General features: G+C 40.8%; 1 protein-coding gene across 1 annotated transcript in view; it reads right to left on the bottom strand.

Moving 5' to 3' along the window:
* DOK5 (docking protein 5) overlaps nucleotides 1-14,932 on the bottom strand; it is a 206,916-nt gene that overhangs the window by 72,596 nt on the left and 119,388 nt on the right. Inside the window, exons 3-5 of the mRNA XM_049869053.1 lie at nucleotides 13,053-13,167; nucleotides 12,849-12,968; nucleotides 9,185-9,374 (exon numbers count right to left, since the gene is read on the bottom strand). Of these exons, the coding sequence (XP_049725010.1) occupies nucleotides 9,185-9,374; nucleotides 12,849-12,968; nucleotides 13,053-13,167 (425 nt within the window). The remainder of the gene's footprint in view (nucleotides 1-9,184; nucleotides 9,375-12,848; nucleotides 12,969-13,052; nucleotides 13,168-14,932) is intronic.

A 14,932-nucleotide genomic window follows, 5' to 3' on the forward strand; every position in this document is an offset into this window, starting at 1 on the left:
ACAATTCCCTTCTCCAATGCAAACTTTTCACCAGCTAGCCTTGCTTGGAGGGTGAAATACGCACGAAACGAACGATTTCTTTCCCAAGGCTCTTCAGCTATCTTTATATCCAAAACAAAAACCACTTTTCCCCATACTGGTGCATGCCATTTAAGGAAAAGTATTCTGTACGTGCAATTTTGATTTTCACCTACTCTTGGCATTCCTAGAAGTCTCTTTTAAAACGATGTCAAAAGCAGGAGAGAGTTACTCTCCAGCTGGGAAAGGGAGGCACTCATGTGCGCTAATTATTTAGAAGGTTCTGCTAAATGTCACCTGAGTGCCTCTCGCTCCTGAAGGTGCACAGCCCAAGGTACTAATTTCAACCAGGCAGGAAGTCAGGCAGAGGCTGACATCCAGGCGTGCTAACTCAGCAGCCAGCTCTAAAATTAACAGGAAAACTCACTGGACATCTGGCACCCTTCTTTATGCAATCACATTTCTAGACTGGTTCCACTGGGGAGGTCACCACAGTCAGAGTTTCCTGTCAACTGGATCTTCCCATGAAACATCTAGCACTCCCAGTCAAGGGGTTTTGCTAAGGTTTCAGGGCTTTGAAGCGCAAAGAGACAAACAAAAGATAAAAGCAACCTCAAACAAAATAAGCAATAGGCTCTCTGTTTCTAAAATAAACGAATGCCTCTGTATCTCCAGAGCAATGGGTGGTGATTAACTGTGCAATTGCATTTTATTAAAACTTTTATATTTCTATCCTGAATTTCCTCAAGGAAAAAAATAGAGATGTGGTCAGATTCGCTTATATCGGTGGGTGGAGGACAGGAAGAACAGCATCCAGAAGGCCCTACTGTCCTATGACGATACGGCTGCCCCAGAGAGATGGACGAGTCTAGCTGTGGGTGCCTACAGTTTACACTAGAAAGCAAATAGGGGGTTCCAGAACTAAAATCAAGCCAACAAAATGTGTATATTCATACACATCTCATGTGGTTTATTCAGATTACCAGTGTCTTTGCAAACCTGTGGCTCATTGATGGATGACCTCCCTCATGCTGAGGCAGCTTAAATGGCAAGGGGTAATATTCCGCTATGGAGCCCTGGTGTCCTAACGGTTAAGTGCTCAGTTGTTAACCAAAAGGTAGGCTGTTCGAACCTACCGGCTGCTTCACAGAAGAAAAGACCTGGTGATCTGTTTCCATAAAGGTCACAGCCTGAGAAACCCTATAAGGCAGTTCTACTCTGTCATCCAGGGTAGCTGTGTGTCAGAATCGACTCAACAGCACACAACAACAGCATTCTGGTGAGAGCCTCCAAAGGTGCTTTTAGCAAGTTTTCGCTATGTGGTGTGTGCTTTTTCTTCTCGTTGCCACTGTCATTGCTATCGAGTAGATTCCAACTCATAGTGATCCCCTAGGACAGGGTAGAACTGCCCCACAGGGTTTCCAAGGCTGTAATCTTTATGGAAGCTGACAGCCACATCTTTCTCTTAATCACCGCACCACCAAGGTTTCTTCCTTAGCACAGCAGCAGTTAATTCAGAACTAGGCTAAGCTCCGGAAGAATGACGGGCCTAAGCCTTCTTAGAAATCTAGAGTTTGGAAGTGAGAAGGTTCAAGTGTGAGTCCTGAATCTGCCATTTACTAACCTGTACTTTTGGAGCTAGGAGCCCTCGTGGCACAGTGGTTAAGAGCTCATCTGCTAACTTAAAGATCAGCAGTTTGACAGGTGGGTAAAAGATGGGGCCGTCTGCTTCCATAAAGATTACAGCCTTGGAAAGCCTGGGGGGCAGTTCTGCTCTGTCCTATAGGGTCATTATGAGAAGGAATCCACTCTTCAGCAATGGGTTTTTTTGTTTGTTTTTGCCTTTGGAACAGTCACATAGATGTCCGTTTCCTTCCCTCCACCCCCAAGTTTTGTTTTGTTTTTTCCTTTCTCCAACTGTGGTCAAACACTTGACATTTCAATAGTCTTAACAGGTACAGCTCAGTGACATGAATTACGTTCCTCACATTGTTCAGCCATCACCCTTACCCATCCTCCAGTTTTACCGCCGCTCTTAACAGAAGCTCAGGGTCACCTGGTAACTGCTAATAAACTTAGTCTCGATATACTTGCCTATTCTAGATATTTCTCACAAGTGGAATCATATATTTGTCCTTTCATGACTGATTCCTTTCACTCAGCATAATATTTTCCAGGTTTGCCCATGTTGTAGCATGTATTACAACTTCATTTCTTTTTATGACAGAGTAATATTCCATTGTGTGTATATGCCACATTTTGTTTATCCAGTCACCTGTCCATGGCCACTTAGGCTACTTCCACTTTTTGGTTATTGTGAATAATGATGCGGTGAATGCTGGTGTACAAATAGCTGTTTATGTTTCCTTTTATAATGAGAATAATAATATTCCCTAGTTCACATCATCAGTGAGTGGATTAAACTGTGCAAGTAAATTAGTGATTATTTTCCATGGCTGGAACACCTCCTAGAGTAGGACTTCTCAGTTATTGGCGGTGGTATATCTCGGGTATTGCATCAGCCCTGGGCAAGTGGCGCCACTGAGCAGTTTCTATTAACCTGCAGCCCAAAATCCTTCCTCAAGCACTGTAATGAGTTAATTAAAAGATGAACGAGCTTGACTTGTGTTTTTGAGCTGATATTATGGTAAAATTATCTAAAACAGGGGTGCCAGATGTTTGGACAGGGGCACAATTTCAGTGCTTGCCACAGGTGCTATTTTCACACGCCGCTGGCCGTAAGGAGCTGATAGAAACTGCTCAGTGGTGCCACGCACCCAGAGCTGGTGCAATGCCTGCCATATCTGCCATAATCTAGTTATGTCTCTGATTATCAGGCCTGATAATGATTCGTTGTGAGGTCTGCCATAGGTATTATAAAATGTTAAGCATCATTCCTACCCACGTAATGCCAGTAGCATTCCTCCTCTGAGCAGTGACAACCTAAAATGTCCCTAAACCTCCAAACCAACCCTGTTCATGTTTAGTCATTTCCTATTCATAGCGACCCTCTAGCACAGAGTAGAACTGCCCCGTAGGATTTCCAAGGAGCAGCTGGTGGATTTGAACTGCCAACCTTTTGGTTAGCAGGTGAATGCTTAACCTCTGTGCAACCAGGGCTCCAAAAAGTCCCTAGACTTTGCCAAATGTCCACTGGGGCAAGCTGGTACCAGTTGAGAACTGCTGTCCTGGAGCTCGGTGCCATGGTGAGTGACATTATGTATTATAGTCAAACAGCTGCTTCACCCTACTTGCTTTGAACAGTTATTGAATGTTGGACACATTTTGTTGATTTTTTTAAAGCCTCACATCCATTTGCCTTTCTGATGGTACTAGCAGCCCCTTCTTGCTTTGGGAGAACCATCCTCATTCTATGTGCTCCATTGTTTTGCATAATTTCCTCAGTACTGTGTCTGGTACATAGAATGTGATATTCAACATATATTGAATATCACATTCTATGTAGAATTGTGACTTTTCCGGCAGAAAAGTCCCTGAGTGGTGCAAACGGTTTGTGCTTAACCTCTAACCTAAAGATTAGTGGTTGAAACCCACCCAGCTGTGCCACGGGAGAAAGAACTGGCAATCTGTTTCCATAAAGATTACAGCCAAGAAAACTCTACGGGGAAATCCTACTCAAATTGACTCAACAACAGCGGGTTTTTCTTTTCTGCTAGCTGAGGGTGTGGTAATGTGAGCTCAAGATTGCTAGCAGCCACAATAAAAAGCCAGATAAAGACATTCTAGAAGAAACAGAACTTTGAGATGAAAATTAGCATCGTTATTTGGACCCCAAGTCAAGCCAAGTCTGAAGCCATCCCTACCCCCTGAGCTTTGAATTATGTACGCTGGGGAATTCCTTTTCTGCTTGTGTCATTATGGATTGGTACAACTGCCTACTACGTGTCAAGCACTATGCCACATGTTTTCACAAGTGCTCTTATTTAATCTTCATAGCAATCTTGTGAGGTGAATAACATATTATCCCATTTGACAGGTGGAGATATGGAGCTCAAGGAGTTGGTCGACTCACCCAAGGTCCCATAGCCAGTATGTAGCAGAGCTGTAATTTCCTTTCCTCCAACTCCAAGTCCAGTTTCCTACACATGCCTGTAATGTATTTCACAAGCGCTGTCTTGACCCAGTTTTGAGATCATGGTTTAAAAACTCTCAATTCGCATTCACGGTCATTGCTAAGCCTACACCCCAACTACTTCCCTTATCATATTCCAACACTCCTGGGCTACAATACTCAGAGGCCACCAGATATCTAACACCCAGGAACAGCCCTTCTCCTTTGGGCCCATGGAATTATTCAAAATACCCAATCTACAGGGAGCCTGCAAAACCTAGCTGGCCAATTCCACTTGCAAAACTTAAGCTGCCTACACTTCCAACTTGCAGTTACTCTGTCCCTGCTTGCTACCCTGTGTGACCCTGTGTCGCCTCTTGTTTGAAACTGTAACAAAGAGTTCTGCCTTTCATCTGAGTGTCTTTGTGTTGTGTACTGCCTGCCCAAGAACCTCTAATCTACCTAATATCACGTAATTATGAAACATTGTCTTATTTGTTGGTTTTGGTGAAGTGAAAGGGGCCATTGAGCAGGAATAACACTCAGTTCCACCTCTGTTGTTTTTAGCTGTTGTCAAGCCAGCCTCGACTCATAGTGATCCCATATACAACAGGATTGGACCATCGTGATCCATAAGGTTTTCATTGGCTAGTTTTCGTAAGTAGATCACCTGGCCTTTCTTCCTAGTGTGTGTTAGTCTGGGAAGTCCACTGAAACCTGTTCAGTGTCACAGCAACATGGAAGCCGCCACTGACAGATAGGTGGCGGCTGTGCATGAGGTGCACCTGCTGGGAATGAACAGGAGCCTCCCACATGGAAGGCAAGACTTCTACCACGGAACCACCGGTGCCTCTTTCTACCTGTTGTTGTTGTTGTTGTTAGTTGCCATCGAGTTGATTCCAACTATCGCGGCCCCAAGTGTGCAGAGTAGAACTGTAGTCCATAGGGTTTGCAAGACTGTGACCTTTCGAAAGCACACTATCCTACCCACTATCCTAAAATTATGAAACATTGACTCAGTTGTTGGTGTTGGTGGGTGAAATGGACCATTGAACAGAAATAACAGTTTCCTCTCTAACAGAGGCTAAAGGTGAGCAGGACTTTATTCAAGGTCTTTGGAAAGAACACTCGTGTGTCTAGAAGGGCATATTGTGATCCCTTTTCAGGCTCACAATGGATATATGAGAACGATCTGCCTGGGGGCTTAACTCCTGCCCACTTACTGATATGAGTGAGGGAGAAAATTATATTAGTTAATATGAAACTGCCTTGTTTTGAACACATCCAAAAATAGCCACAGAAAAGTTATCTTCACTAATAAAGCAAGGCAGATATGAAGCCTTCACGCTTGAAGGAACACAAATGATCTTATTATCCTGAGCATCTTGATGGTAACTATAAAAATTCATCTTTGAGTTTCAGGCAAAATATAAAATAGTAATATTACCTTGGGTTTAACTCTGTATCCTGCAAATCCAAGTCCTGGTCCAAATAATCTGAGTAGACTATCAAAATATTCTTTAAGAGTAGCCAGTAGTGTGCTCAGTGCTGTTCTCTATCTTCTACATACCAAAAAAAAAAAAAAACCCAAACCTGTTGCCATGGAGTCAATTCTAACTCATAGCATCCCTATAGGACAGGGTGGAACTGCCCGATAGGGTTTCCAAGGAGCAGCTGGTGGATTTGAACTGCCAGCCTTTCGGTTAGCAGCTGAGGTCTTAACCACTGTACCACCAGAGCTCCATGTCTTCTACATGGGTTATCACTTTTACCTACAACAGCCCTGAAAGGAAGCTATTACTTGGCTAAACTTACAAATGATGCTCAGGGAAGTTAAGCACATTGTCCAAGGTCAACAGCTAGTGAAGAGTAGCAATTAGAACCTAAAGTCTCTCTGACTCCCGATCCCCTGTTCATTACACAACACCACGCTGTTTGAGAAGTAAGATGCTGAGAACAGAATCCTGACCTTGTCCCTCTGATCATCCACACTCAAGTTTGTACCAACCCCACCAAACATGACCACAGAGTAAGAACGTTATTCAAAATTAATAAATATTCTCCAGGTCCCTACAGTATTTAGGGCACAACACTGTGTGGCAAGGGTTATAATTATTAGAACCATATAACTGTTGGAGTTCTTGGATGAAAAACCTCAAAGGTCAGACCATAAAAGTCATCAAATAAAACTCATTTTCCAAGTCAGCATTTATTGCTTTTAACCAAAGACTATTGAAAAGTTTCTGAAATTTACGTCTCCCATATATGCATACTTTTCTTCTCCCATTTCCTTTACCTGAGCTACTTCATTGTCTCCACACGGCCACAGCTGCCCCTCTACCCTATTGTACACGATGCAGTCAGTGACCTTCACAAAATACAAACATGATTATGCTGCACACACAGGATACACTTTAGCTGTTGTTGTGTGCCGTCTGGGTGATTCCAACTCATGGTGGCCCCATGTGACAGAGTAGAATTGCCCCATAGGGTTTTCTTGTCGGTAATCTTTATAGAAGCAGATCACCAGGTCTTTCTCTGGTGAAGCTGCTGAGTGGATTCAAACAATCTACCTTTTGGTTAACAGCTGAGCACTTAACCATTGTGCCCATAAAAACAGACCCAAATATACCTGCTTAAAAATCTCTGCGCTTCCTATAGCACTTAGGGGCAATATAAGGTCTTTAAAATAGTCTCCTCGATCCTTAGCAGTTCTACTAAATTCCAAATGAATAAATTTAATTTTTGCATCATACTAAGTAGATTCATTTATACTTGGAAGATTAATAAGGTAATTTCAAAGAACTTTTCAAATAGTCCTAGGATGCTACAAAAGTTTACCAAGGTTTTAGCCTTTAGGTATCACAATAAAAAGACACACTTTTTCTATAAGTAGTAAAAAAAAAAAAAAAATTATTAATATTTGAATTACTATTGCCCAAAATTGACCCAAGAAAAGTTTCCATCAATGATGAGTTCTCCTACACATCAATATGAAACATGAGTGGGGAATAATAAGAGGTGTATAGTCAATACAGAAATCTACTTCTATTATAAAACATTTTCTAAGCCTAGATTTCACTGGTTACAATTAACCCATAAATAATTTCTGACACCCAAAGGGGAAAATATGCTAACCTTAGAAAACAAGTTCTTAATTTTTCTGTGGGGATTTTTTCCTAAGGATAATAAATAAGTGATTCTGACAAAATTAGAACATGGCTCTGAACATTAAATTTTTATTTTTTAATGTGATGACCTTTGTATTCTCTGGGAGATTCACCAACTTGTTTAGAGCATTTCAATTTCCAGGTACTTGAAAATAAAACAGGCCAGAGCAGAGCTGTCTAGAAAAGAAAAATTTTAAAACCTTCTAGGGCAACTAGGGCAGTTGGAGGAAAATCACATTGATCAAATTTTTGGAAAACAAATTATAGACAATTGACTTTGTTTAAAATGGAACTAACAGATTAATTTCGGGGGAACATTATTGTTCTAAGTGCACGTGATAGTCAATGTTATGTGTCAGTTTGGCTAGGCTGTGATTCTCAGTGACTTGGCAGACACTGTGTAATCACCCTCCATTTTGTGATCTGATGTGCACAGCCAGTCAGTTGGAAGGGGGGTTACCTTGAGGGTGTAGCCTGCCTCCAGTATATGAATGGACTTTCTGGCAAAGCTTGCTCTGTTTCTTGACCCTGTATTCTTCTTGTTGCCTGACCTCTAGTTCTTGGGACGTGAGCCTGCAAAAGTATCTTGCCTGTTGCCTGACTCACAGATTTTGGGTTCCTCAACCCTTGCAACCGCTCAAGCCAGCAGAGGACTCCAGCCTGCTGCCTGACCCACAGATTTGGGACTTGCCAGCCTCACAACTGCATGAGCCACTTCCTTGAAGTAAATCTCTCTCTGTATATTTATGTATATGCACCTAAGACGGTGCATATGAATTAGGGTCTTAGAGGTTTAGAATGTTCGTTTTGGCTTCTTTACAGCAAGTATTACATTCCTGTCAGGAAGTACCACTCACTTTACAAACGAAAGTAGAAAAAATGTATTTGTCTTCAACTTGAATGGATATCAGGTCATTTTCAGAAGGATTTATGTTTCTTACAACTTCCAAAAACCAACCCCCTTGCCACTGAGTCAATTCTGACTCATAGTAACCCCATATGATAGAGTTGAACCACCTCACAGGGTTTCCTAGGCTGTCGTCTTTATGGAAGCAGACCGCCACATCTTTCTCCCATGGAGCCACTGGTGGGTTCAAACCGTCAATCTTTCAGTTAGCAGCTGAGCTGTTAACCACTGCACTGCCAGCACTTCTTGTCCTACAACTTAATAATTTAAAATTCTAAAATGGAAAATCCTCTGTGGTATTTCAAAAGGGGAAGAGAAAAAGGCAAAGAGAGAGAGTAAATTCTGAGAGAGGAGAGGTGGAGAAAAAGCAAGAGAGAGAGAGTGGTTAGACAAACCTTTTTGTATTCATTGATCAACACAAACTTTATTGGCCCTGTCTTCTCTCTCCCAGGTTAGCCTCTAAAAGAAACAAGTGACAGTCCTGAATGTCCTTATTGGGGATCACGATAAGCACGTTTTAGAGCTGAACTTTTCCAGTATTTCTGCCATTCATTACACTGTGAGCAAAGTACCAAGAACCCAATAACTTGCAACCTCAAAAATGCCAACAGACCCTCATATTAATAATCTGCCATGGTTTGTTCAGATAAGGAAATATAAATTAAATACAATAGGAAAGTTTTCCAAAAACCAAGAAGCTAGTCTCTGTTCAGCTTGACCCAGTAAACAGCACATTTTTTAGTATTTTTAGCTAGTTCAGCTTCCGTTCCTAGCATGGAATCAAACTGTATAATGGAAATTCATACCACCTCCATGAAACATTAGAATCCTCCATGGGGGGGGGGGGAGCCATGTTGAATGTTTTGCAATACTTCTAGCATGACAGAATCATAACTCTGAACCTTCTGAAGTTTCCTTCAGGTTGGGGCTCATGTAGAAAGCCAGACCTTAAATGATGTGAGGCTGAGGAAGAAAAATGAAAAACCCAAAATCTGGAAAAGCAGCCACTCAACTCACCTTCCTGCCTCAAATGTGAACCACGTGGCATCACGTCCATACCGCCGCAGGGCGCTTAGCGGCCATGAGATGAGTTTGACTCTGGGATTCTGGATGTCCCAAAGACAGATGTGCTCATATGTAATCTGCAAGGCACATTCGCCATGTACATCTAAGTTAGGAGATGGCATCAAATACACATTGAATCTCTCTGGGAGAAAAACAAAAGGTTAGTCTAAAATCCCCAGGAAGAAAGCATCAAAGACACTGTAGGAAAAGAGAAGCATTTAAAAACAATTCAAGCTCACGTTCTTCCCTACCTTGTGGTTGAACGTACGGGAACATCAATTTTCTCATAAATTAGCAGTCCCAGAAAATGAGATTTTTGATGTAGCCCATATTAAAGAACGTCTTAACAATACAGTCCAGCTGTCAATGCACTAAACACTATTTGCACAACCTAAGACCATTTTTAGAATCTTTCAATTTGCATAAGAAAAAGAAATTCTATGACCAAAGCAGTAAAGCTATGAAAAGCAGTGTTTTTTCTGCCACACACAAGTTAATTATACCCACACTTTGTGCTTCCAAAAATGCAGGTGTGAAATAATTGTCTCATGGTTTAATGATCTTAAAGTTGTATTCATCAACTTATAATTTTCATAACCGAATTAAAAAAATTACATGCTAAATTATTTAAATAAGACTTCACACTAATACGATGCATTTAACTGACCAAACAGTTTGGAAAAATGCCACTGGATATATTTGAACTAGTTGGAACAAAGAGCTTTCATTGGTCAAACGCTGGGAAGAAATATTCACTTATCTATGTGGATGATTTGTTAAAATTTAACCAAGATTACCCTAAATAAACTGCTTGGCTGATGACTACAACCAAATATTTATCCCCACAGATACAGTCATGGTATTTCTGCTACATTTCTAGAAAATTCATTAATTTAAGAAGCTATAGAGTTAAACTTCTTTAAGTGAAATAGGAACAAAAATATTATCACTATAACAAACACGTTTCTACCTAGCCATCATTACGATAGATTGAATACATTTAACAAAATAGTGTTACATTAAAATTTAATACTAGTGCTATTCTAAATTAATTGTTTTGATAATAAGATAATTATATCAGAATTTTCAAAGATTTTAGTTGAGTTTAATAAACAGAGGTGTCAAGATTGTGTTCATGAGATATATTTATGCATCTACTATTTGAAATCTCTAAATTACTTCAAATGCCCAATAACTAAATATTTGTTGCTGCTTTCTAGTAACTATTATTTTAAAAGTGTGTCTCTAATGGACTAAATTTCTGGACCAAGTAAGAAAGATTGTCTTCATTAAGTAAAGAGTAAAAGAGACCTTTTCCAATTTCTTTGCTTAAAAAAACCAAAACCAAACCTGTTGCCACTGAGTCAATTCTGACTCACAGAGACCCTATAGGACAGAGTAGAACTGCCCCACAGGGTTTTCAAGGAGTGCCTGGTGGATTCAAACAGCTGGCCTTTTTGTTAGCAGCCATGGTTCTTAACCACTATGCCACCAGGGTTCAGTAGTTATATACTAGATATTCTTATTCCCATTTGGCAATAGAGGAAACTAATGCACAGAAAATGGACATGACGAAGGTAACTCCTAGACACAGCCATTTCTTGAATTCAGTTTGTAACACCAGCAGGATGCTACCTCACAGATATAAATTGTGGGAATAAATGCTGATCTGTGAACTTTAGGTTAAAACAAAAAATCCAAATCTGTCATGTTTTCTTCTGTTTGGCTTCATAGGCATCTGTCTGTGAACACTATGCGTGTGCCTTCTGTGCCCAGGGACACCGTGATATAGTGAACTATAGGGCTAGGAGCTGATGGCTTAGTCATATGACCTTGGGTAAATGACTTAACCTCTCTGTAGCTCAATTTCACAGTCTACAAAGAGCCCGTCAGAATTAGCCAGCGCTTCTAGGTCACGGTCAATAACCTTTCCATGGAGATGGATTTTGGCAGATATGGTGCATCCAAATAGTCACAGACTATAAACACGTCCTGAAGACATAGTTCCAATTGGGAGGGAGAGCATTTTTTACTAACAATTGGAGTGTGCTCCCATAGGAAAGGTCAGCACCATTCCACCTCTGCCATGTTCCTAATCAAGCCAGATGACCCTATAGACCCTTCAGTCATAGCATGCCCTCATTGGTGAGGTCAACTGGCTGAAGCTGAACTCAGTGATCCAATCTACCCTGTCACAAGGCTCAGCTCTTTGCAGAAGAAGAAATGATCCCTCATCTTCAGGCTCATGCTGTAAATGAACATTGATGTTTGCAAAGTGTTCATGAATATTTTGGTCATTGTTGTTTAAAAAGATTCATTCCCAGGTTGAGGGTTTAGCTCAAACCATTGACTCAAGTGTATGGGTGAAAAAAAGAAACCACAGATTTAAATAGGTTTATACTTTCAGAGATACTCATGAAGTGTGGATTCTTTTAAAAGCATTGGGAAGCTTTCAGTAAAATTTTGAATAAAAAAGTCAAGGAAAAGAAAAAAAACATTATACTGTTGAGGAAAGGATATTTTAATTCTCCTGGAAATCAGATTTCTGGATTTCAAGGAGCTTGAGGTGACCCATTCAAGCTATCTTTCAACCTCGAGCCTTGAGAAAATTGGTTTCTTAATAAAAGTCACCTTTAAGCCAAACAACAGTCTAGCCTTGGGCATTGTGCTCTGTTACAGAATTATCTATGTGTAGCTTTAACAATAGACATTCCAAAGGTCAGACTAGAAGCTACGTTTTAGGGTAAATTGTTGTTATGTAAACACTATTCTGGCCCTGTTTCCATGGCAATGTATAATTACTAGTGATAAGCTGCAGTATAAGAATCTATAAAATATTTTTCTTCTTTGGAACATCTTTTGCTTTCTAGTTGGAAATGTTACCCCAATTTGCAAATCATATATTAAATAAACTTCAAACAATTTCTATTATTGGCTTAATATGATTTTTGTTTCAAAACTCTAAAATGCACATACTGTACATACAGGGCCAAGAGTATAGTCTGAAGTTGAATACTAACTAGCGATTGAAATAGGAGCAAGGTCCTGATCTCCTCTAAGCTTCAGTTTCCTCATCTGTAAAAGGGGGGATGTCATAGTACTTATATCATAGAGCTGCTGCGAAAACTAAAGAATCTCGTATAGGTAAGGCGCCCTGGTGGCACAGTTGTTAAAAGCTATATCGAGCTACAGCTGCTAACCAAAAGGCCAGCAGTTTGAATCCACCAGCTGCTACTTGGAAACCCTATGGGGACAGTTCTCTCTGTCTTACAGGGTCACTACGAGTCAGAATCGATTCAACTGCAATGGGCTAGTTTTAGCTAGTAGCCGAGGTAAAGTGTCTACCACAGAAACTGGCACGTAGCATCTTCCTTGAGATTCTAGTTGATATCATTAATGTAGATCTATCCATATTTTACACTGAAAAAATACTAAGAAATTTACTGAAATGTTAACATAGGTTGTGGGTGAGATTAAAGACTATTTTTACTCCTTTCTTCATACATTTTTGTAACCTCAAAAATTCTACATAATGAAGATGTCTTATATTTTATGACATGGGAGGAGGCAAAAACAGTTTAAAAGAAAAGAGAAAGAGAGAATTTTCTTTACATACCACTCTGTTCTCTCTCCACACCAGTGGCCAGTAAGTCAGGCTCTCCGAGGCTGATGTCATTGATCCGCGTCCCTATGCACTCCATCTGGAGTACTTTGCACCATTCATCAGCCTCGAGATCTGTGGAAATGCCCAAGTTACTAACCTATATGCACAGTAGCCTCTTAAAAGTGAAATCAAAAACTCCCCCTGCCTCAGACAAACCTGATTCACAAGCAAAAGTCTTAGAGGTATCGTCATTGAAATAAATCCCTATGGCGTGTTTCTTGGTGCTCTTTGGCAATCGTGCGACGTTCTTCACATTGTTGAGTTCCGTAACCTGAAAAACAAAGACTTAAAAGTTTTTGATCATGCTTCCCTGCCCCGCCGCCCCCCCCCCCCACAGTAAATGCTACCGATCAGCAGATGAAATAAAGGCGAGACGCAGAAGGCAGGAAAGCACATCACAGATCACTACTTGACAGAAACGTGTCTCTGTGTCTGAAAGCTAGGAGTTATTCAGGTGAAGTCAGTGTATTCTTCACACATAGCAAGGAATATTGACAAATTACCTTTCCTAATTAAATTTCCTGAAGCATATTAAGAGGCACAGACTCAAAGCTTCATAATGTTGTTGTTGTTGGATGCCATTGAGTTGATTCTGACGAAGAGGGGCCCCAATGTAACAGAATAGAACTGCCCCACAGGGTTTTTGCTGTAATCTTTATAGAAGCAGATCACTAGGTCTTTCTCCCACGGAACTACTGGATGGGTTCAAACCACCAACCTTTCTTTTAGCAGCTGATCTCTTAACCAATGCACAACCAGGGCTCCTTCAGCCTACTCTAAAAGCTTCCAAATACTCATCACTTCAGAGTAATCTCAATGTAAGTATGTCAAATATTAACCTCAAGGAACAGAGGGAAGGGAGGTCCAACTCATAACCAAGTTGTCTCAGTCTCTGCCCATCAGAGATGGAGTCCAGAAGGTGAAAAAATGGCCGCTTATTCTGAGTCCAAGTCATATACTTCTAACACAGAGAATCCATAGGAAATTGATTTGTAAAATATTTTCCTTCTCTTCTCTGACTTCATCCTAGCTTCTTAATGGTTATGGTGCTTCTGTTTTAGAGTCGGGAATGCTGGGTGGGACCAACTTCTTCAGGGAAGACATTTCCCCTTTAGACTTTCTCTTGTTCTCTCTTCCATAGCTCCTTGGTCCCAATAACACTCTTGAAAACCCATCCCCTCTGACAAGTTGTTTTTGTTGTTGTTAGGTTCCGACTTATAGCGACCCTATGCACAATGGAATGAAACAAACACTGCCCAGTCCTGAGCAATCCTTACAACAGTTGCTATGCTTGAGCTCATTGTTGCAGCCACTGTGTGAATCCACCTCTTTGAGGGTCTTCCTCTTTTCCGCTGACCCTGTATTTTGCTAAGCATGATGTCCTTCTCCAGCAACTGATCCCTCCTGACAACATGTCCAAAGTATGTAGGATGCAGTCTTGCCATCCTTGCTTCCAAGGAGCATTCTTGGAAGCTGTCTTCCAAATTTCTTGGCATAAATGAGTGAGCACCTCCAGTGCTGCATCCGTTTGTTGAAACATTTCACTTGCTATCCCGTCATTTCCTGGAGCCTTGTTTTTTGCCAACGCCTTCTTCCTTCATGCTACCTCTTGAAATGGTTGGACATCAACTAATTCTTTTTGGGTATAATGACTGTGTATTCCTTCCATCTTCTTTTGATGCTTCCTGCATCTTTTAATATTTTCCCCATAGAATACTTCACTATTGTAACTTGAGGCTTGAATTTTTTCTTCAGTTCTTTCAGCTTGAGAAACGCCAAGCTTGTTCTTCCCTTTTGGTTTTCTATCTCCAGTTCTTTGCAAATGTCATTATAATACTTTACTTTGTCTTCTCAAGCTGCCCTTTGAAATCTTCTCTTCAGTTCTTTTACATCATCATTTCTTTCTTTTGCTTTAGCTGCTAGACGTTCATGGGAAAGTTTCAGCCTCCTCTGACACCCATCTCTGACAAAGAGTGTTGGCCTATTGGGTGTTGGTTTTTCAGCTGGCTGGCCTACATTCAGTTAAGCCCGAATTC

Source organism: Elephas maximus, chromosome 25 (genome assembly GCF_024166365.1).
Source record: "Elephas maximus indicus isolate mEleMax1 chromosome 25, mEleMax1 primary haplotype, whole genome shotgun sequence".
Lineage (NCBI taxonomy): Eukaryota > Metazoa > Chordata > Mammalia > Proboscidea > Elephantidae > Elephas > Elephas maximus.